Genomic DNA, 24,322 nt, shown 5'->3' with positions numbered 1-24,322 from the left:
TATTATAAGATGAAATGAAAGCTAAACAAGAAAAGAGGCACTGCTTTACTGCTAGAGCCATTTCACTTTTGAGATGCAAAAAATTAGAAGCATTTTAAATAATCAGGCAGCACAGGAAAAAAACCTTTCACCTGCTTGTGTTTGTTTGCAAACTACAATGTGCTTTCTACTTCACCCTGCCCTCGCCCCTGCAGGAGATAAACAATTAATTCAACTGTGTGAAAAAACTTTTCCTGTTTGCTTACTTTCCTACAGCAATGAAAAGGTTCCCCTTCAATCCCCCCACCCGCAATATATCTGTTGCAAGATTTCCACCCGCAAGATTTCCAGACTGGAAATCTCAACTTGGCCACTAGGTGGTCTCCTGAGTACCACAACTGGCAATAGAGTAATTTCAAACGCTGTGCCTGGACCAGCGGTATAGCATTATTTGCTGCTGCCCGGGGTGGGAGTGTGCAGGCTGGGTAGGGGCTAGGTGTGGAGGGTGATTGAAACCTGCTGCACCAGCCTAGCGGATGCCACCAGGCAGATGCAGAGTGTGAAAGGAACCCGCCATGCCAGCTCAGCCCTTGCCACCAGAGCCAAGGGGGCCTCTGCTGCACTGCCCACCCATGCCGAGGGGAGCCTGGCCAGCCAACACTGGCCTTGGTGGAAAAATCTCCCCCAATGCCTGTCAAGAGGAGCACTGAGCCGGGCTACGCAAGGGTTGTCCTTTGCCTCCCTCCCTTCATCTGTGCCTGCTCACCGTCTGAGCAAGGAGCAGGCCACTGCTGACTGGGTTGCCAGGGATGTGACAGTGAGGCTAGGCCAGGTTCTGGGGCCCAGAGACCTCAGACAGCAAGCAGGGCGCAACAGGGAACCCTGCATGGGGGCGCCTGGTTCACGCCCCCTCAAAATTGTGTGCCCAGGGCCACGAGCCCCGGCCCCCCACGCTACGCCCCTGACATGTCCACCCTCTGGTGATATTTGATTTTGACTGTTTTTACACACTAATACCACATCCTGTAGAATTCTATCAGTTACCTTTTATCTGTACAATCAAAATGAATTTAAAGATTCCTAATGCTTTTTTGTGCAGCTTGAGCAGGAACAGTGAACAACATTATAGTTGCCGGTAATTGTTGTAGCTTGTCTTTGCTTACCCTACTCCTCTGCCCTGCCCACAGTTGTGAAGAGTATTATTACGTTATGAATGGTCTGTGTCACCATTAAGAAAAAGAGGTAGGAATAGGCCAATATATATGAGGATATCTTGACAGGATATTGTTAAGTTCTCAAAGTTTTTAACCTAGCTCAAGGTTGTTATCAGAACCAGCCAGATTTTTAAATCAATCACAGTCAGTTCATCATTTGAAAAATAAGACTATAGAGCTGCCTTGCCCCAAAATGGCAACTAGACATTCTTTTTTGGTGGCTCTAACCTTGGTTTAAGGAGCCATTTGGTGCGTAGTTTATATACCTGAGTTTCTAACACTGCTTTAAAGCCCTACGGCCATGGCCCTGTATAGCTGAAGGAGCATCTCCACCCACCTTGTTCAGCCCAGACACTGAGGTCCAGCTCTAAGGGCCTTCTGACAGTTTCCTCACTGCGAATAATGGAGTTAGAGAACCAGGTGGAGGGACTTCTCTATAGTGGTATGCACCCTGTGGAATGCCCTTTTGTCAGATGCCAAACAGTTAAAAAACTATATGACTTTTAGAAGACATCTGAAGGCATCCCTGTTTAGGGAAGTTTTTAATGTTTAATGTTTTATTGTGTTTTTAATATCCTGTTGAAAGTTGCCCAGAGTGGCTGGGGAGGCTAATACTACAACTACAGTGGTGCCCCGCAAGACGAACGCCTCGCAAGACGGAAAACCCACTAGACGAAAGGGTTTTCCGTTTTGGAGGCGCTCCGCAAAACGAATTTCCCTATGGGGTTGCTTCGCAAGACGAAAAAATCTTGCGTCCCCCGGCGGTTCCCCCCCCCCCGCTTTTTTCGCCCTTTTCCTAAGCCGCTAAGCCGCTTATCAGCTGTTCCGCTGATAAGCCGCTTAACAGCTGATCGCTAGAAGCCGCTAGACAGCTGTAGCACTAATCCGCTAAGCTGTCAATGGGCTTGCTTCGCAAGACAAAAAAACCGCTAGACGAAGAGAATCGCGGAACGGATTCTTTTCGTCTAGCGAGGCACCACTGTACTACTACTACTAAAAATATTTATTATTTTATTGACCACCTTTGGCACATTACAGAAAGGTAGGGTAAAATGCTTTCTTTAATTTTATTGAAACTATTACAAATATATCCAGGTTTAGTTGGAGCTGCCTGCAGCTTGAGCTGGTAAACGGGGGGGGGGGGGGAGTTAAAAATAAAACAAAAGCTAAAATCTGACATTTTGGTAGACAAAAGTGATGGTTACATAATTTGGGCATAACAAAAATAGCATGTACAGCCCAAATTTTATGTAGAAATAAAAACCACAATTTTCGGAGAAAAAAGTTGAGTAAAGAAAAGAATAGCCATAGGATTAGTTCTTTCTTTTTAGTGCTGGTCAGTGATATTTTATTAGGTGCCCCATAAACCTTCTGTTCATATCAGTTGGAATATTATTTCCCCCACCCCACCCATAGGTTTTGCGTCACTAGTTCAACAAATGGTTTGGTTTGGTTAACTTGAAAAATGCTAGAGTGATTTTGCAGCTCTGTCTGTATTTAAGAGCCAAGAGATACAAAAGTGATCATTTTTCTAGATTGGAAGAAAGTGAGGAAGAGATCAGGAAAGGGGGTTGCTAAACCTTTTTAAAAAGCTCAATAGCCATGTCCACTTATTACTATTTAGATCAGTTTCATATCAGTGTGTGCTTGCAGCTCACTATCGAACCAGGTCTTGGATGACTTTGCTGTTGCTGTTGGTGGGTGGGTTAGGGGATGGGGGAGAGTTGCAATTCCACAAAGCAAAATGGTGTATCATGATAAAGCCATTGTTGGTAAGAGTGCTGTCTGAAATGCTGCTCACTCTAAAAACTGGTGCTGTCTTAACCATTGAATTGTCTCCTTAAAAAAAAAAAAAAAGACAAAACTCTTTATAAAACTAAAAATGTACAGTGGTACCTTGGTTTTCGAACATCTTGGAAGTCGAACGTTTCGGTTTTCAAATGCCGCAAACCCAGAAGTAAATGCTTCCATTTTCAAATGCGCCTCAGACTTCAAACAGCATCCAGTGAGTTGTCCCCCCCCCTTTTCTCTATTGAATTTGCAGGCCGCCCTTTGTGCCTCGGTTTTTGAACGTTTCGGAACTCGAATGGTCTTCCGGATTACATTCAAAAACTGAGGTACCACTATATTTGCTAAATATTGCCTTGTAAGTATTTTGCTTTGGCCCTCTTATTCATTTGTGTCAGACGTACCATATTTTTCGCACCATAGGACGCACCGGACAATAGGACGCACCTTGTTTTAGAGGGGGGAGAACAAGGGAAAATAATTCTTCCGCTCTCTGACCAGCGCCCCTTCAGCGAAGCGGCAGGAAGCGCTGCTCAGAGAGTGGGAGAATTTCCCCCCTCTTGTTTTCCCGCTCTAAAACAAGGTGCCATTTAAGGTGCGTTCAGGCGGCTACCTTGGAAGCCTGGAGAGCTAGAGGGGTCAGTGCGCACCGACCCCTCTCGCTCTCCAGGCTTCAGGTTCCTTTCGACCTGCTCTTTGGGGCTGGCGGGGGGAAGCCCACCACCAGCCCCAAAGAGCAGGTCTGGGAGCAGCGGAGAGGCTGCTGCCATAGTCATGCATCACTTCTCCAGCTGGGAGAGGGTCGCGGGGCTATGGCTTCTTTAGCCTCGTCCGCGCTCTCCCGGCTGGAGAGGTGACGCACGGCTATGGAGGCTCCTGCCATAGCCGCGCGTCACCTCTCCAGCTGGGAGAGGGTCGCGAGGGGCTGCTTTAGCTCCGCGCGCGCTCTCCCGGCTGGAGAGGTGACGCGCGGTTATGGAGGCTCCTGCCAGAGCCGCGCGTCGCCTCTCCAGCCGGGAGAGGGTCGCGGGGGGCTGCTTTAGCTCCGCGCGCGCTCTCCCGGCTGGAGAGGTGACGCGCGGCTATGGAGGCTCCTGCCAGAGCCGCACGTCACCTCTCCAACCGGGAGAGGGTCGCGAGGGGCTGCTTTAGTCCCGCGCGCGCTCTCCCGGCTGGAGAGGTGACGCGCGGCTATGGAGGCTCCTGCCAGAGCCGCGCGTCGCCTCTCCAGCCGGGAGAGGGTCGCGAGGGGCTGCTTTAGCTCCGCGCGCGCTCTCCCGGCTGGAGAGGTGACGCGCGGTTATGGAGGCTCCTGCCAGAGCCGCGCGTCGCCTCTCCAGCCGGGAGAGGGTCGTGGGGGCTGCTTTAGCTCCGCGCGCGCTCTCCCGGCTGGAGAGGTGACGCGCGGCTATGGAGGCACCTGCCAGAGCCGCGCGTCACCTCTCCAACCGGGAGAGGGTCGCGGGGCTATGGTGTCTTCGCTCCATAGGACGCACACACATTTCCCCTTCATTTTTGAAGGGGGAAAAGTGCGTCCTATAGAGCGAAAAATACGGTATGTTCTAGTATCGTCCCCCCAGTTGACTGGAAGTAAGGGAACCAAGGTTCCTTTTAGTATTTGCACATGTTTGGGGCCATGTGCTGTGAGACCAGTTGGGGAGCAAGTGGTCACTGACGCTGGGCAGTGAAGCGTACAACTGCCACCAAAGCAGAGACTGTTAACAACCGAAAAGGCTCCCAGAGCAGTTTGCTAAAATCAGTAAGTCAGGTTTGCAAATTAAAAGACACAACCCAAAAAGAAAAGGGCTTGGGAGACAGGCGGAGGAAATGCAAACTTGGGCATTTGTTCTTAGTCATGAAGTTCTTACTATCATCAATTGGATTGGAAGCAGTTCAAGAAGAGGTGCCAAACATTGCTGGTCTCTCAGATAAACTGATAAATTGGCTGTACTTATCAATCTCTCCCTCGGATGCTGCATAATGGAATGGCTGCTTCTGGATGACAGTTTGGGGAAGACAAATGTCCAGTGGGCTTGGCTTCATTTGGGCAGGAGAAGAATAGTGTTCTAGCACCTTGACCACCAATATATGAACATAGGAAGCTGTCTTTGGTCCATCTAGCTCAGTACTTCTAGGATTTCAAGCTGGGGACCTGGAGGTGCTGAGGATTGAACCTGAAACCTTGTGTATGCAAAACAAATGCTCAACTACGGATCTACAGCCCTTTGTTATATGGCTGCACATATACTTGGACAAGTTTTGTTTCTTTTATAAAACTCCCTGTGTTTGGTTCAAAACTTGTCGGATGGAAAATGCACACTTGAATTTGAACTTTGTTTCAATTCCATATGATGCCTACTCATTTCACAATTGGTGTTCTCCTTAAGCTCAATTCTCCCATGAAAAATGCCCTTCTTTTTACTCTTTAACGGTCTCTCTTGTTTTCTGCCATAATCCTTCTTACTATATTGGCTCCATTTTCTTTTGTCATCTAACCCTGGCTAGATTTTTCATTTTTTTCATTTTTATTGAGCAGTTGTTTTTAATTAGCGGGTTAACTCTTTTAGTATATACAGTAGTCTATTCAAACTGAGAAGTACAAGCATAATCTAGTTCTCAATATTTTTAGGAAAAAAATAATCTTGGAAAGCTGTTTTCAGGCCAGATTATAATTTATCTGTACCTGTGGTAGTGGCCTTCCAGATTCTGAATCAAACATCTTTCCCATCACTTGGTACTGATTTTTTTTTTTAATGGATATGCCGGGTAATGCTGGTTGATACCTGGTTTTCAAAAGTATGATATATCACTAGCTAATCATCACAATATACTGATATATCACAATGTCTGAAATAAGAATGGAGCTGTGTAGATGCATTGGCTGGCTTCAGGGTTTTCCCCACATTGTGATTTTTCAATAGCACAAACCATGATTCATGATACATTGCCAGGACAAAAATTATGAAAGCAATATCACATTGTGGACTTTAAACCGGTTTTGGGCAATATATTGCTCAGCCCCAAGACTAGGAATTTAATTTAGTGATTTCTACATGCAAAGTGTGTCTTCTGGGTCACTGAGCTGTTGCCCCTCCCCCCTTAGAAATATAATTTCATTAAAGTGGAAGTGTCTAACCCCTAAGAGGTTCGGCTGATGGAAAGAGATTTGTCCGTGACTCTCCTTTCAGCTTCAAGTACGGGTGAGCACCTGTACTGTACCTTTGTCTTCTGCATCCACTTCTAAAACCTGTTCACTCTCCAAAGGAAGTCTGTTGGTTTTCTTCTGCCCAAAACAGAGCACAGCTCAAAATGCTAATATTTATTAGTGTAATAATAAATTTCCTAGTTCTTCACCAGCAGATCCAGGGAAGGTTACAGCAATTCAAAATTCAGAATTAAAAACATTTAAAATAGTACAGTCTCAGGCCAGGGTAAAGAGGTAGCCCAATGTGTTTCAGTCTAAAGGTTTATTCAGAAAGAGAAGTTAGTGTCCCTGTTTCTTTTTCTCTTTCTTTTGGTGATTGGCTTGGTAGGTACTTCCTAGTGTGTATTTTATAGTTCTGAAAAGGACAGGTTATCTTGACTGTCTATTGAAAATATTTGATATTTCTTAATCTGAAGTAATAGTGTTTGGAATCAAAAATATAAGTTATATGCAACATCTTAAATGTATTTCAGCATGCTTTGGAGTTACAACTGGTACATGCAAGAATATCGCTACCATTTGACATTGAGTTTGTATTAACAATCTCAATTTACTTTTCTAAGCAAAAGGTTTAGAAAATTAAAAGAGAATGAAAATAGAAATAGTTTGGGGAAAGAGCCTTTCCCTTATTTCTGTAATGTGCCTGGAATGACTGATTTATCAATCCACTGTTTTGTTCACAGGTCAGTACGGAAATCCTCTAAATAAACACATAAGACATTATGAAGGCCTGTCATATGATGTGGATTCATTACACCAAAAACACCAGCGTGCCAAAAGAGCAGTATCACATGAAGACCAATTTTTGCGCTTAGATTTCCATGCTCATGGAAGGTAAGTATTCCATCAAGCTTATTACTTTATAGCCCTTAAATTTCATCAAATATAAAGGAACGATAAAGAATTATCTTAATATTAACATTGCATTGTACTTAAAGTTGTGGTTCTTGGCTGTTGAATTCCTTCAAGTTTTTCGTTCAATGTGTAAAGGCACTTAGCACTTTGGAACTTTTTTCAGCAACCTGTAGGCTTCAAGACCTAAGTTTTCAGGAACTGGACAGACTTTGACTAATCTGGTTTACAGTCTGGGGCACAATGAAATCTCCTCCTTTGTATATACATAGCTGGTTTTTCATCTGTTAATGTTCAAGGTTGAGGTGCTGAAGGAATGAAGGATAAATTGCTCCTTGCTGCATACATTTATAAGCCAATGCAGCTACAGTGCTTTTTAAAAAGTAAGCTGAAAAAAAATAACACATGTTTGTTCTCTTTTCCTTTACTCTTGCTTTGCACACCACTAGCTCTATTCTACTCACGTTTACCAATACTAACTTTCAGAAGTTTATCTTATAAAATTCAAGTGAATGTAATTTTAGTGGATAGTTTCTGGGTAGAAACCGGGTGTGTCTCCATCTATCTCTTAAAAAAACAGTCAGTTGTGTATTTATAGTGTTTAGAAATCGGTAGTTTATTCCCATAGTAGTAAACCAGGGATAGGGGACATCTGACCTACAGAACAAACTTGATCCACAAGGCAGTTTTCCTGTAACAGGTGGACTGGACAACCTAACATCAATACTAAACGAAATTCATTTTGGGAAAGCCTTTACTCTCTTGTGTGATTCCAACTGTGAATTTCCTCTCCGTGTTATGGTCTGGGCCTGCTTGTCTGTTAGCTTAGTTTCTTTTAGTTAGAATTACTAACGAGCAGAAGTAGATGTAGGCCCAGCTAGTTAATAGACCGGATTACTGCAAAATAGCTTTATCCTATACTTGGCTTCTTGCCGGAAATGAAAGAGCAAAGAGAAATTGCCCTGCTCTAACTGACTAATAAAAATTTATGGATTTCTCCAAGATTTCTGGGTTTTGGAGTGAGAGAAAGCTCACTGCAAATGGTCTTGCTTAGATCTTACTCCCCACCCCCAGTATTTTGTCCCCTGCTTATAAGATTTTGCCAAGTGGTACTGTCTCTTGCAGCTTTAATCAGAGCAGTATTCCTAATATGTACTTCTAGGCAGGGGGCAGATGTTTTCCTATAAGTGGTTGAAATAGGAAACCTAAAGATTATAATAAAGGAAACCGGGAATTCATGGCTGCAGTACCAGATGGTATTTTGGGATAATTGGGCTACATTGATGGCCTATGAATATCAAAGAAGGAAAGTATTTAACAAGATTCAGGATGTTCATTCTCACTCACACTCTTAACAGCTCATGTTCTTGAGGTATTTTGTAATTTCAGAGCTATATGGCCTGTAGCTTAATGGTTGAGTACCTTGTTTGTATGCAGAAGGTCCCAGATTCAACCCCTGGCATCTTCAGATAGGGCTAGAAGAGAATGCCATCTGCAACTTTGGAGAACCCCTGCTGCCCAGTGTAGTCAGTATTGAGCTGGTTGGACACAATTGTCTGACTTGCTAGAAGTGAGCTTTGTACAGTCATACCTCATGTTACATCCGCTTCATGTTACATTCTTTCAGGTTATGTCCTGCGGCAACTCGGAAGTACCAGAAAGGGTTACTTCCGGGTTTCGCCACTTGCGCATGCGCAGACACACAAAATGACGTCATGCGCAGAAGTGGCGAATCGCAACCGTCGCATGAGCAGACGCGCCGCTGCGGGTTGTGCTCTTTTCATGTTGCGAATGGGCCTCCAGAACGGATTTCGTTCGCAACCAGAGGTACCACTGTATGTTCCTTTGTTTACATTTAAGTTCTGTTGTCTTCCCTCTACAGACAATTTAATCTTCGAATGAAGAGAGATATGTCTCTCTTTAGTGATGACTTCAAGCTAGAGATATCAGATAAAGTACTTGATTACGATACCTCCCACATATATACTGGGCACATTTATGGTAAGTTCAATCATTTTGTATTTAAATAGTTTGTTGTCTTAGGTTAGTGATAAATCTGTTTTAAGTGTAATAGTGAACAATAGATCAGGTCTCAATAATTGAAATATTTTTGGAAAGTTCACCTAAAAACTGCCTCTAAAAGTTGCAAGTAATGTGGATTTAAGCTGAAGTGCTCTCTTTCCATTGGTTTTGTCAAATCTCATAAGCTAAAGCTACTTACCTCAGGCAAGCCTCACATCTGGCCTACTGCCTTTAACTGAAGGTGCACTATGTGTGCATCCTGCCTGCATGTAGCACCCCCTCACTGTTTTGACTGCACCCACTACTGGAGGACGACCTTCAGAAGATTGGCTCTGAAGGAAGGTGGGCCTTGGGCTCAAAAATATTCCCAACTTCTGCATGAGACCTTTGCACTAGTGGAGAAAAGGTGTAAGTCAGAGGTGGAAGTCATCTTTCAAATTAAAGCCACTTCAGCAATATTTAGATGGCCAAAGGTTTCTGAACTACAGCTGCCATTATCCCTGGCAATTGGCCATGCTTGCTGGGGTTGATGGGAGTTGTTGTTCAGCAACAATAGAAGGGCCAAATGTTCCTCAAACCTGGATTAAATAATTTATTTGTATGAATTTATATGAAGTACCTTTGTTACTGGTGTTAAAATCCAAGCATGGATCCCTGTTATGCCTTTGAAACAAATAAAGCCACACAAATAAATGCATATAGCACATGCTGCACTCACACACATACAGATACTTTGCATGTGGTTTTCAACCCTAGTTGTTGAAGGGGAAATGATCTTCATGGAGGATTAAGTGATCAATTGTTATCATGCATAGATGGAATCAGGGCAACGGTTTTTTCATATATATATATAAAAAAATTAGGATCACACTACATGTATCAATTGACCTACCAATGCTAGGATGTTTGCTTTTACCTCCCCCCCCTCAAAAAAAAAGTTTATTGGCCATTGTTAATGTAGCCATCACCTTCTGTACTTTGTTGCATTCAATTTCTTTCTGATTGCACTGTTTACAATTCTACCACCACTACCAGCTATGTGTTTATTTTACACTTGAAGGCATCTGAAGAAGTGGACTGTAGTCCATGAAAGCTTATATCATAGTAAATTTGTCAGTTCTTAAGGTGTCCCACAATTTGTTGATTAGCCGTAGCAGACTAACATGACTTAACCTTTTAGAAATTATTAGAAAGGTTATTATTCCTTCATAACACAAAAAGTCAGCAAATCAGTAAGTGGCTTGATGGTGTCAGAAATATTGCAGGACATCTTGTTTGCTAAAACTCTGTGTATTGACAAATAATGTTCACAAAGTTAATGTTAGGAGTCTTTTTATGGATAATTGAGACATGTGGTTTTTTTAAACTTTTGGAATAAATTTAGTCAACATCTATCAAAAAGACATCCTTTTCATTTTTCTGTGACTTTAAGGAAAAGGCTTGTTAAGAGAGTGGGAATTTAAACATTAAAGAACTGACCCTGCTAATGATGTTTTCACTATTTATTAAAACTAATGATAAACTGGAATTGTACAGTTATGTGCAGAATGGTGTATTACTTTTTTGACTGTTTGCCACCTGCTGAAAAGTGGTAAACAATTTCAGCAAGATTGGCCAACTGAACTAATATTTTCAGAGGTTAAATCTGTGACAAAACCTCATGGTAGAGGTTTTATAATAAGCTGGTTAAGCATTCATATAAGGGTCACATGGTATTTAATACAATATTTTTGAAGCAACTGGGATAGCTCCGCAACTTTCCTGCTTTGAGCAGAGCATGTTAATGGTGGTTAAAGGAGAAGGCGACTGGCAGGGGAGGGTATCAGTTGTTAGCAAGCATAGTTTAAGAAGCTTAATTATTGGTGGTTGATGCCTGAGTATGAAAACTGCCAGTGCACTTTTTTCTTTAATCTTTTATTTCTCCCCCAAAGGTGAGCAGGGAAGCTTTAGCCATGGATCTGTTGTTGATGGAAGATTTGAAGGATTCATTAAGACTCACACTGGGACCTTCTATATTGAACCAGCAGAAAGATATATTAAGGACAGAGCCCTGCCTTTTCATTCAGTCATGTATCACGAAGATGATATTAGTAAGTATTTCCGTTTATCATGTACAGTGAAAACAATCAGTACAGCACAAATATCCTAAAATGGTGCGACACTTGATTTTTTATGAAAGCAAACCGCGTGAAAGCTGTTCCCATACTCATGTAGGCATTCGCTGTTGTGCTACTGTGTAAATATATGATAAAAACCATGAATCTCTTTGACTGCAAGTGTGGGGATGACAGATGCTTAAGGGCTAACTTATGGTGGGGTATAAACAACAACAGCAACAGCAACAACACCACCACATGGGAAGTGATATTACACATGTATCCTTGGTCTACCAAAGCGTTAGGGAATGCATGTAACTGAAGAGTGACATCACAGCTATAAATTGTCATAGGTATGTTGCCTTGGAATGTTATATCAGATGTGTTTCTTAAGCAATAACTATTAGTATCATACAAGATAAAGGGTGGGCAAGACCCTCACATATTTTCTAGGTTTGTCCTGGTAGAAGCAATGTGAGGAGTTAATTTCCCTTAGTATTTTAATTTATTGGATATGTTGCACTGGCTGTCAGTCTCTGAAATTAAATGTGTGGCTTAGCAGTTCTAGTGATTGTCCATGTCTTGAGGATAGCATTAGGGAATCCTGAAAGGATTTCTGCCAGCAATAAAGCTTTCCTTTGTTGTGTTCTGTTCTCTGTCCCTTTCCATGACTCCTTTGTTGTCTTAAAAAAGGACCAGCCTAGTCTCTTCATTAGGGAGGACAAATTGGTGCTAGTGTATACTGGGGCCATTGCTCTGGCTCCTGCCAACTTTGGTTAAAAAGCTATCTGTTCAATCAGTGTTGCAAGAACTTCTGGGTTCAAGTGAAAGGAATGGATAGTACATTTCTTGAGATCATATTATGGAAAATCAGTAGCCAAAGTTGATAAGGATAATTAAAAAGATATAGCCAAACATAGTTCAAATCAGCTCCTATCTTCCACCTTCATCAACTTCTCTGTTGCCTCTGCTTTTTTTTTTTTTAAAAAAAAGCTTCCTTGAGGTTCCTGTTTGTCTTCAGTTACCTCTTCTTCTGGGATCCCTACCCCTTCACCTCCTTACCTCAGATTCCTTCCCAGTTCACAGCCTTCTTTGCAAGGCTACTGCCCTTAAAGTCAGTATTAGGTTCTAATCTCAGGCATTTTCACCTCTCCTGGAAAGTGCATGACCAACATTCCATCAGCTTTGAGCTTTAGAATGTTTATGAACAGCCTTTGCCATCACAGCAGCTTAGTTAATGCTGTTAGTCTTCACTCATGAGCTCAGATACATAATACAATCAACAACCAAAATTCTCATTGCACTGTTCTCATTTTGCAACTGGCAACAGACCTTTTGAAACTGGTTGGAGATGTCCGGGAGCCACCTTTGTTCCTAGCATCTCCAGCTGCCTGTCTGCTGGGCACCACTCTGCCCCACAAAACACCTGATTCGCCAAGCAGAGGAGCAGCAAAAGTCTTCTCTCTCCCCCTCTCCCTCTCCCAAAGGTCTGGGTGGGCTCTTCACAGCTGCTGAGCTGGCCAGTTCCATAAGTTTGAGCCGGCAGGAAAGAGGGCACTATCCTGGCTGGTTCACTTCAGCTGCGTAGAAGGAAAAGGAAAGGCTTCGAAGAGGAGTTTTATTTCTCTCTCTCTCTCTGGGAGATTTTCTTCTCAGCATGCTGTGGGATTAAAATGGCCAGAACTTTATTGAATTCAGGTGTAGATAAGCCTTGGCATAGGCCAGGCTTCCTCAATCTTGGCCCTCCAGATGTTTTGAGACTACATTTCCCTGCTAGCTTGGGATAATGGGAGTTGTAGGCCCAAAACATATGGAGGGCCAAGGTTGAGGAAGCCTGCTAGGCATTGGGCGTTTGTCACTCTCAGCCCCCTGCTGATGTTCTGAGGCATGACAGGGTTAGTTAGGGGAAGTTGGGTCCAACGCAAAATGCGAGCTTATGCAGCTGGACCCTCTCCAATTTGCTAAAGGGAGCTCTGTGGCCTTTTCTCCGTGCGCTTCTGACACTAGGACAGACTCCCCTCATGACCCCTCTTAACCTGTTATTGCCACCGCCCTTCCTTGCTTTCTTCCTTCCTGATCACAGCAGCAGCGAGTCTTGCATTAACAATGGAGATTGGGGGGGCGCGCGCTTTGGACAGGGAAGTGAGCACTCATTTGCTCTCTGAAGAGCTCAACAGCTACTCTTGGGATGGCAGTGCCTTGAAATCTTTTTAGAGAGAGAGGGAAAGGGGAGGAGAAGCTGGAGCCTTTGAGGGGAGAGAGAGCCAGGAGCAGCCACTTTGCCTTGAGATCTCACATCAGTACAGGCAAAGAATTTTTCTCAGCTGCAGAACCTCCCCCACCTTTACATCAAACCCAGCTATACCTACTCTGCTATTAGTTTAGCAGCTGGATTGGAAGCAAAGTATGGAATTGGCAAGGCTACAAAGGAGAGGTAGAGATAGAAGATACTACTGCAAACCCAAATGTATGGGAGCAAAGCAGCTTGATGTTCCTCTTTAGGACATTCATTTTGGAAAACTAGTTTTTATACAAACAGACCACCTTGACGGTGTCCATCATTTTGTCTGAGGTTTATCAGATCAAATTCAGCTGACAGAGAATAAAGTGAATTTAGTGAGTGTTTGATTGTGAGAAGTCTTCTATCCTGTGCTTTGCGGCACTCTACACTATGGGAAGGTAACAAGACAGGCATCAGCTGAGAAGATTGTTTGAGATAGACAAAATATGTATTTCTAATGGATGAGCCTGCTGGTTGCCGGATCTTTCAGTTTTTGGCAGGAATATCCTTTTAGCGGCTTTTCAGGCACAACAATGCAACATATGTTTAGCATCACAATGAAGTCTTATTCAGAGTTTAAACAAAAGCCTATTCTGCAAGTGGGGATCTTCTTGTCCACTTTCTACAAAGCCCTTTGTCCATGTTGCAGTGAAATTGGTGCCCAGTAAAAGGTGACCTTTCTATTCTAATTTCAAAATATGATGAACTATTTTAGATTCTTACTCTTGATCTTGATTCGTACTTTTTATATTAATGATGTTAAATATGTAAGTGATAAGGGTTCTTTCTTTTTAAAAAATCCTTTCTATTCTGTTTCGAAATGAATTGTCTTCGTTAACTAGTACTCGTTCTTTGCCGTAAGCCAGTGGTTTTCAACCAGTGTGGCGCGGCACCCTGGGGTGCATTGAATGATGGTCAGGGGTGTCATGGGCAATTTTCCTCCTCCCCCCCCTCTAATGCCCTCTCGCATCTCTGCCTCCCAAAGGCTTGCACAGCTGTTTGCTGCAGCATCCCTGCTGCCACCCAAGATAAGGTACTGTGCTTATGTTCACCTTTGGCCAGTCTCTGTAGGGTCACTAAAGCTGGGGGCATCCTCTGCCCAAGCCCCTGTGGAGTAGCAGGAGCAGGCACCTCTTTGGGGGGGCAGCTCAGAGACCAGGGGTGGCTGCAGCGGCTGCCCAGAGGTCTCCTGAGGAGAGAGGAGAGGAAAGGAGCCTGAGGGAGGGTGTTCAAAAAAGGAAAAGAGGCTGTCAGCTCTGCAGGCAAGGGGTGATATAACTGGGCTCCTGAGCACCACAGGGGTGCTGCAGAAAAAAGATAGTTGGTCAAGGGGAGTCATGGACTCAAAAAGGTTGAAAACCTCTGCTGTAAAGCTGTGTTACGAAATGCAGAAATCACTGAAAATTTTCTCGAGGAGCAAGATTTGCAGTTTAATCGTGGCTTTTTAATATACTATTAGTACTAAGTAAATGGTGGGTGGTAGGAAATGGGACTGCTTTGGGGCTTGTTGGCACATTTGATTATACCCCCTTTTCTTTCATATGTTCAGATCAGAATTAAAAGCTGATAATACAATCAGAATTGTAGAGTTGGAAGGGACCCTGCGGATCATCTACTCCAACCCCCTCCAATGCAGGAATATACAGCTGTCCCTTATGGGAATCGAACCTGCAACCTTGGCACTATCAGCACCATGCTGTAACTAAGCTATCAAGCTGAAGAAAGTTTAAAGAGAAAAGAAACTATCTAGCAGTAGATCTAGATCAGCACACATTCGAAGCTGTGATATTATGAAGAAAATATTGATTAATTGGTCAAATTGCAAATGCAAAAGCTGGTATATATCTAATTTTAGCATTAAGTAGTACTTTGTTAAATATTTTCTAAAAATAGCTTGACTGAATCCTTCCGCCACCAAGTGCCTTGGATTTGCTTTATATAGGAATGCTTGTTTTGTTTGTTATGTCATAGTGTTTCTTAATACATACCAGTAAAATGAAATGATAGTCATAATATAATACAATACAGTGAACAGCATTCTTGTGAAATGATATTTTTAATGAGAGAAGATGTGCATACTGGAGCTTTCAAATTCTATTTTTACTACTTTAACTGTATTTCACCTTATTGTAGAGGATTGCAGTTGGGAAAATAGCCGCCTGGAAGATTGTGCTTGTTGAGACTAGATTTGGTCTCGTGACATTAAATCATGTCTCAGATCTACAACCATGTTTCAAGACAGAAAAGCTCCCACTGAAATATGGGTATTTTGCATAAAAAATCAATTTCTCCTGAGCTTCAAGATCCAAGGTTAGGGGCAGGAATGCATTGAATAAGGTGAAGTGTGTCCTGCTGAACTCTGTGCAAATGTGACCAAACTGTTTCTTGCATCATCGTATAGAGTAGTAATGGTGACGCAAGTAACCTCCAGCCCTAGAAGTCATAGATGACATGTGTATTTTGTATTATAGCATCATTTACTTAATTGGGATGGAAAAAATAAACCCCAAATTAATATATATTGCTTCTCCTTCTTTGACCGAGTTCAGGTCCAAACAAACACATGAGTAATGCCAGTGTTCTCCTAGAGCATGAGTTAGGCATCTTACTAAAGGGCTGGCTAACCTTGCAGATGCTTCTGGACTACAACTCCTATAATGCCTGGCTGTATTTTTTAAATTTATTATTAAATTATTATTTTTTATTGGCCATGCTGCTTCTTTGCCTCAAGAATGCTACCTGAGAGCCAATCAGGGTATGTTACCTGGTCACTGGACTCCATGCTCTGGTAACCTCCCAATCAGACTGTTGCAATGTGCAGTATGTGGTGCTGGCCTTGACATGATTTGTCAACTTCATCTTGTCTAAAATACTGCAGCCATGTGATCAGCTGGGGTTTCATGTAAAATGTACATTACCTTTGTTTTGAAACAGCTGTATTGGTTGCCAGTTAGTTTCTGAGCCCAGTTCAAGATGCTGCCATAAAGCGCTAAATTACTCAGGCCCCAAATAGCTGAAGAACTACCTCTTTCCTTACGGATCCTGTCAGATGTTAATATGTGCAGAGAGGGCCTACTTGGCAGTTTCATTGCCCACAAGAATCATGGGGAAGGGGTGGCAGCCCAGGAGGGGGCATAATGGGTTTTCGTTGTTTGCTGAAGACACCCCCTTTACCTTGGCCTTTGACAGATGAGATTTTTGTGAGGCCACCTGTATTGCTTGATACATATCTTTTGGTTTGTTTAAATTTTTTATTAGCTTCCTCTAGACAAACCATGAGCTTGTAACCAAAGTCTGCTTTAGAGTTTACAGCTCATGGTCTTGTCCATAGTGAGACAAACCACAAGCCAAAAAAATGGATAACATTTTAAAGCGAAACCATGGCTTAACCTCACAGGAGGTCCAGAGGAGGAGCACAGTATCCACACTCTCTCACATTTATAGTAAGCCATGTTAGTGTTACATGTGAATGAGTCCTCCGCTTGTGCAACCTGTGGTAGCAGTGGCATTTGGGCCTAATTATTACTCATATCAGTAATAACTAAGTTGCAGCTGGAGGCACTATTTAACATTAGAAAACAATTTGTAAATAATTGCAGCCTTGTTGTGAGCACGCGGTATCAAAGCATGAACATCTCTTTGTTGGCTCCTCTTTGTACATACCTACTACCTAATTCTTCTGTGCCTCTCCAGTATGCAAGCTCTTAAACACTGCATAGCCAAAACTTACACAGTCTTTATTAAACTGTTCATTGAACATTAGTTAACTAATTTTTTTTTTTTACTTTTTAGTTACTTTGAAATCACTGTAATCTTAAAATAGGATGCATTTGTTTTAAACCTGGAGGGAAATGGATATCTGAAGTTCAAAACTGCTTATGCGGGAAGCATACAGATTGTCTTCACTAAAAAGATTTGATAGTAACTTACAAGTATTAGGCAGATCTGTCACTAGTTTCATAATTAAGATCCAACTAGTCACTTGGTTTGTATTCTAGGATACCCACATAAATATGGACCACAAGGTGGCTGTGCAGATCATTCCGTATTTGAAAGAATGAGAAAGTACCAAATGACTGGTGTAGAAGAGCCCATGAACCAGGTATATAAATATAATCATTTACTGCTGACCCCCACTACTCCATATTAGGATGCTCATAGCTTTGTAAAGGAACTTACACTCTTTAGCCGGAAGCCAAAGAGCTATTTACTGTAGCCATGACCAAGGATCATGCCTTGTGATAACTATGTCATTATTGCACACTCTCCCCCTTCAGTTTCAAAAAGGAATTGATATATTTCATAGGAGGACTGTATGAGAAATACAAGCTCAAAGAACCCTTGATGGCACAAAACTAGTTAAACTGTTACTTGGATCTGAATCCTATTACCTGATAATGCAGTTTACATTAAATTTCCTGAAGCTTTACAGTCAAGAACATGGATACCATTAAGCTAAGTTGATTAGGTTTTCTGATTTTGATTAAAAGTTAATTGCAGCTTTTAAAGAACATTTTAAATACCTGTCAGTAGCAGACCTAAAAACTTGGCTGAAAATTTTCTCAGGCTGCAGAAATGTTTTTTTTTTCTCCATTGAAACTTCACTCATGCATTCAGCTGGCTCATGAGCTATTTTATTTCCTCTTAGTCCTTAGATAAACTTGCATGTGCCAGATTAATTGGAGGCAAACATTTTTAAGAGCCAAGTCACTGTACCAGTACGTATGGAAATAGGGGAATGTGGCTGGATTCAAGCAACTGTAATTGTGGACAGTGCAGAGATGTGTCAGACCACTCTCTCACTAAAGAGGACAGCCAAGTCCTGCATGATGGAGGATAGAAGCTTCGGTGTTGAACACATCTTTGCATATTACTGCATCAAAATTTACCAGCCAATACAAATTGTTAGTCACCACTTGCCCACAGTTGCCTTCTACATGTTGGAGCCCTGCTTGATTTGAAGGTTCTTAACAGGCCTTATTTTCTCTCATTTCCCTCCCCCCCCCCCCCCGTTTTTAATGCAGATTGTTACTATTGTGTTACAGCGCATAACATTTTTCATTGTGTGTAACTGAGGCTGCAGTCGTAATTCTACTTACCCAGGAGTAAGCTCCACCGAATTCAATAGGATTTACTCCTGAGTTGTCATGGTTAGGATTGTGCTGTTGGTCTCTGTATTCTTTGAACTGGAAGGCTGTATAGAAGTGTTATTTATCTATATTGCTAAGCTCATTGGCTTTGTATGCTGCAGCAAACTTCAGAAGAATCTACCAATCATGGCCCAGAGCTTTTAAGAAGAAAACGAGCTGCACAAGCTGAAAAAAACACTTGTCAACTCTATATTCAGACAGACCACCTATTTTTTAGATATTACGGAACAAGAGAAGCTGTGATTGCGCAGGTAAGTGTTTAGCTATTGCTTCAAGTGATAGTTTTCTTTTAAAGGAGGTAAAAAGAGGATGTCCTTTATGTAAAAAGTCATCTTAATGTACAACTGCCTACATTGTTCTTTTCTGGGAAATTGTCATGTATACAACTTTTTGCACAACACATAAAAAGCACATTGTCAGCAACAGAACCTATAGTTTCTTGTAGATGTGCACTATGGGTATTTATGTATCTCTAGAACATACGATAAATGCCCATGCAGGGGGTGGACCCTGAAATTTCCCTGGGATGTGGTATAGCACATACAAAAAGTTCCAGGTTCATCTCCAGGTAGGATTAGAATCCTAGAGCAACAGCCTGTTATTTTGTACTGCTTTTAATAGTTTTAAAACTGCTTTTATATTGCTGTACACGGCCCTGACATATTTATGAGGGTGGTACATAAATACTACTTTAAATAAAGAAGTAAATGAACTAAATGAATCAATGGTTTAAGGCAGCTCCCTTTACATTTTGCCTCTCAGAGAACTACGTGCACAGAACTTTAACCTTCTTCTGTTTTAGATATCCAGCCATGTTAAAGCAATTGACACAATTTACCAGTCAACAGATTTCTCAGGAATCCGAAATATCAGTTTTATGGTGAAACGAATAAGAGTAAGTACTCTGTAATTTAATTTTTAGAATTTCTGTTCCTTGCAAGCTCTAGCTAACTTAGCCATTCCTGCTAAATAAAGTGTTTTAAGTTGCCTATTACTTATTCCAGTAGTCCAGTGCTGGTGAACATACTGTTAATTCTTACCCTATTTACACTAATGGAATGAAAGATGTGGAGGCAACTTTTGAATCTTCGCTACAAATGAAACGAAAATGTTGCATTGAGAAATGTTCTTGGTCAGGGTGCCGGCCAGCCATACCTCTTCCAGGTTACCCATTTCATTCCTCCTCCCGCAGCTTGCCATCCTCCCCGAAACACGTTCAGTCTTCCATAGCCGCAGAGCAGCATGAAGTTCTTCCATCTTGTGTGTGGTACCATTTTGACTAACATAAGCATTGAGATTCTCCTCCAAATTCCACAAATAGAGGGGTGACTGAATTTCTGAAAATCTCAAGGAAAATCAGTTGGTGAAATTCGATTCTTTACCAAGAAGCCCTGCTTAGTATAGTGGAGAAGTTTTGGACTTTGCATTTGGGTCTGAATACCTGCTCATCTTTGGAACCCGTTGGTGGGCTTAGACCTAGTCACTTTGTCAAAGAGAGATTATATAATGGAATATTAATAATATAGCGCTCAGACTTGATGACATGAAAAACAAACCTTATGAGTTTGAGAGCAATAAAAGGCAAATGGTATTTCTTTCCACCCCTTCTTAAAGTGTAAGATAGGCTGTCTGTGTGTGCAGAGTGATGTTGGTTGACCTCCATCCCTCTGACACTCAGACTCTGGGTGTGATATTTTATCCCCATTTTCTGGCCAGTATAAATTTTATGCCACTCCATCTGTACTATTGGGTATTGAGGCCCTGAAGCTTTCCTATAACTGCAAATGTTATTTGATTCCAATTACATTTTCCCTTAGAGTTCAAGGGATTTCTCCTGTGCATATTTGCTTCCTCTTTGTTTAAATTTACTAGCCCCTAGGAATTGGAGTACATCTGTTGAACTTACTACATTGTTACCATTTACTTGCTGTCCTTGGGTGGTGATTAAAGCAGTTCCTTGGCTCTTGGCAAATAATCTTTTCTCTGGTCCTGTGTCACTTCATACCATGCCTCTTAATGACTGCAACATCAAGCCACAAATTGCATGTGTTGAACTGCTTTTGCAGATCAAGCGCCACAGAGTTTTCTTTCCCCCTCTGAATGCTTTTCAGTGGGTACTGTTCATATAATTCATTTCTGAGTCACTGAATGTTAAACTGGTGAGATTGAGTAATGTATATTATTATATCTGTGAATCAGTCTTTTGCAGTGTGGATTCTTACAGTGAGCATAGGTTACATCTTTGAAAAGCTGCTACTTGGCTAGCAAGAGTTATTTAACACCACAGAACCTTTTCTTTTAGATCAACACTACTCAAGATGAAAAAGACCCTACCAATCCCTTCAGGTTTCCAAATATTGGTGTGGAGAAATTTTTGGAACTCAATTCTGAGCAGAATCATGATGACTATTGTTTAGCCTATGTGTTCACTGATCGTGATTTTGATGATGGTGTCCTTGGCTTGGCTTGGGTTGGAGCACCTTCAGGTAAAAAAAAAAGGAAAAAGTTTATGTTGCTTGAGTGAAGTAAAGAGGGCATCTTGTGTGTTAAAGATCTCAAGATCAAGACCAATCTGGCATCTCCAGTTAAAATGATATCTATTAGCAAGGATATCTATTTACCTGTATCCTAGAGAGCTGCTGTCTGTCAGTGTTGTGGCAATGGTCTGGCTCTATACACAGAGTTCCATCTTGGTCATCATTCGTAAATGGTTATATTGCCTAGTTTAAATAGTTAAACTCCTAGTGTTACTGAAAGGCAGCATACCTTGCTACCTGGCAGGCTTGCCTGGCTGAGGTGATACTTCTTTTCACTTGTACTACGTAGTTGCCATATGCTCCTTACTCCCACAAAAGTATATGAGGCACAGGAGATTAACTTCCACCCCACAGCTGAAGTGTTGAAATAAATCTTAGCCAGCCAGAAAAAAAGTTACAGCTTTTGCTCACCTGATGACCTCCAGACATTTTGGACTGCAACTCCTATCAGCCTCAGCATCATATGGCAGTGCTGGCTGCAGCTGATAAAAGTTGTAGTCCAAAATACCAGGAGGGCACTATCCTGGGGAATTCTATGCTAGACAATACCAGAACAACTGCCATTCGGTATCATCAGTGCCCATTTAAACTGTGTACAGTGGAACCTCTGGTTATGTACCGTCCTCCTTACTTTGGGTAACGAGCTCCGCTAACCTGGAAGTAGGTGTTCCGGGTACCAAACTTTGCCCCGGGATGTGAGTGGAAGTCACATGGTGGCAGTGGGAGGCCCATTAGCAAAAGCGCACCTCAGGTTAAGAACGGTTTCAGGTTGTTAACGGACCTCCGGAACAAATTTAAGTTCATAAACAGAGGTACCACTGTAGTATAAAGGGAAGAGTCTTGCTTTTCAATTAAGTGTCTAAAGCTGCCCTCATTGCAGTTAACCAAAGTGGAAGGATCATCTAGCACAGTCCAAGGATAGGAGGATGTGAAACTCGGACTAATTTCAAAAACCCTTTGCAAGCAGTCAGTTCAAACCTTTGGCAAGAGTGGCCAGTCCATTCTGCAACAGTCTCTGGGATACAGAGGAAGAGGAAAGAGAAGGCAGTAGTAGAATGATAGACTACAAGTTGTTTTTCCCACTGCTAACTGTAGCCCATTGACAGAAGACAGGTTGCCTTGCTCATGACTAGTCTTTGGATAGAGGTAACTTCACTTGTTTACTACTTAACGTCCAGGTTCTGCCTAAAAGCAAGTGGCAAAGCAGATCTGCTTCTGTTTCAATGGGCTTAGGGAGAGGCTATAGTTCAGAGCTCCTGCTTTGAATGCAGAATATCCCAGGTTAATCCCAGCATCTCTTATGTAGGGCTGGGAAAGGCCCGTCTGAAACCGGAGACTTACTGCCAGTCAGTGTGTAGACAATACTGAGTTAGATAATTGGCATAAGGCATTATCCTGTAGTCCTTTTCAGGCATTGTCATTAGGGTTTTCCTTTTTGCACTTATCCAAGTCACCTTCGGGGAGCAAGCCTTAAACAGGAGAATGTCATTTGAACTGATTATGGTTTGAACTCACTAACCACTATACAGGTGACTTATGGGTGTTTCACTTCAGGGCATTTAGGTGCATGAAATACACTTTAGGGCATTTCTCTACACAGCATTTGGATGGCAAAAATAACTTCTTTTTTAAGCTGCTTTGGGAGTCAATATTGACTGAAAAACAACATATATATTTAATAAGTAATGTATAGAAGAAGGAGGGAAAATTATCAACCTTATCCTTCTGCAAATATCATTTTTATAGCCCACAGATGGCTGGTTATTTTGGCAAATCTTGCATTATTTTTCTGCAGACGTAACATAGCCCCTTCCTCATAAACAAACAAACAAAACAAAACCTTCGAGAGACTACTGTTAACCTCTGCATAGCACAATTTATGTTATTTTCAGGTCACAACCTATCCCACCATCCTATTAAAATTCCTGTTGATCAGTAGTTTCATCTTCAGGAAGACAATTTTGGATAACTGTGGTAACTCAGAAGTGGGTGCGACTTGTCTAACTGATATTTTTGTCTTTGTGGTTTCAACCCAAACTTCCCGAAGAACAGTTGGTCTGTAAATATACTCTTAAGAATGAGTCATACTGCTTGCTGAGATAAGCAGATATTCTTAGGCTAAGTACTTTGCAACAGCAAAGTGTGCTATTTAAGCACTTGAACTGTAGCACTTGGAAGAATCGCAGTTTAAGAAGCACATATTTGAGGACCTCAAGAATTTATAGTCTACCCCTGCAAGTGCATGTTGACCTGTATAATAGACTTGGCCACTGGGGGTTGCAGCTGAGGGTGGGAAAAATTTGTGGCAGTGCAGGATTGTAAAGCTTTGTCTCTGCCCCACTCCGTCTCTCTCTGAAAGCCATATGAAAGGCTAAGGGTCACATAAGGCTGCAGGTTCTCCTCTCCAGTATAAGATAAAACTTTTTTTCCTCAGTCCAAAATTAGATATTTTACTGAGACATAGTTTGCAGGCCCCCCCCAAAAAAAACTTATCCTGCTAAAATCTCAAGATTATGATCTTAGGGACCACAAGGGTCAGCTAGTCCAACTTCCTGCAATGCAGGAATGTGAGGCTGGAACCCACAAACCTGAGATTAAGATTCTCATGCTCTACTGATTGAACTATCCCAGTTGTGAGACCCTTTCCAAACTTGGCAACAGAATGGAAGGTCAGTGGTACATGTTGGAGCAAAGAATCAAAACTTCAAATAGAGCCTGAATGGAATGATAGGATTGTGGAAAGTGGTCATAGGATCATGGAAAGCTGCCTTGCACTGAATGAGACCACTGGCCCATCTAGCTTGGCCTTGCCTACACTGACCAGCAGCCACTCTCTAAGGCAGGCTTCCTCAACCTCGGCCCTCCAGATGTTTTTGGCCTACAACTCCCATGATCCCTAGCTAGCTGGACCAGTGGGAATTGTAATCTCAAAACATCAAGAGGTCCGAGGTTGAGGAAGCCTGCTCTAAGGTATCAGCCAATTCATAGGAAAAACTCACTGTGTCAGTTTGTTGTTCTGTGGGAGAAGTTCTGTGTTGGAGATTATTCCAAATGATACTAGAGGTGGGGTAGTAATGTTACATAAACTAAAGCAGTTCCTCACTTAACCCCAAGCAATGAAATGTCCACTTAAGTAAAGTGTGGAATGTGCCAGAAATTTGAACTTCTGATGGAAGGGAATGCTTTGCAGGGGATTAA

General features: G+C 42.1%; 1 protein-coding gene across 1 annotated transcript in view; it reads left to right on the top strand.

Annotated features, from left to right (window-relative positions):
* Positions 1-24,322, top strand: part of ADAM10 (ADAM metallopeptidase domain 10) — a 47,358-nt gene that overhangs the window by 7,433 nt on the left and 15,603 nt on the right. Inside the window, exons 2-8 of the mRNA XM_081887651.1 lie at positions 6,870-7,020; positions 8,921-9,039; positions 10,992-11,150; positions 17,436-17,539; positions 18,689-18,838; positions 19,390-19,482; positions 20,890-21,073. Of these exons, the coding sequence (XP_081743777.1) occupies positions 6,870-7,020; positions 8,921-9,039; positions 10,992-11,150; positions 17,436-17,539; positions 18,689-18,838; positions 19,390-19,482; positions 20,890-21,073 (960 nt within the window). The remainder of the gene's footprint in view (positions 1-6,869; positions 7,021-8,920; positions 9,040-10,991; positions 11,151-17,435; positions 17,540-18,688; positions 18,839-19,389; positions 19,483-20,889; positions 21,074-24,322) is intronic.

The sequence above is a fragment of the Podarcis melisellensis genome (assembly GCF_964234715.1).
Source record: "Podarcis melisellensis genome assembly, chromosome: 14".
NCBI lineage: Eukaryota > Metazoa > Chordata > Lepidosauria > Squamata > Lacertidae > Podarcis > Podarcis melisellensis.
Note: the sequence above shows the minus strand (reverse complement) of the source record. Positions and strands in the feature narration are given on the sequence as shown.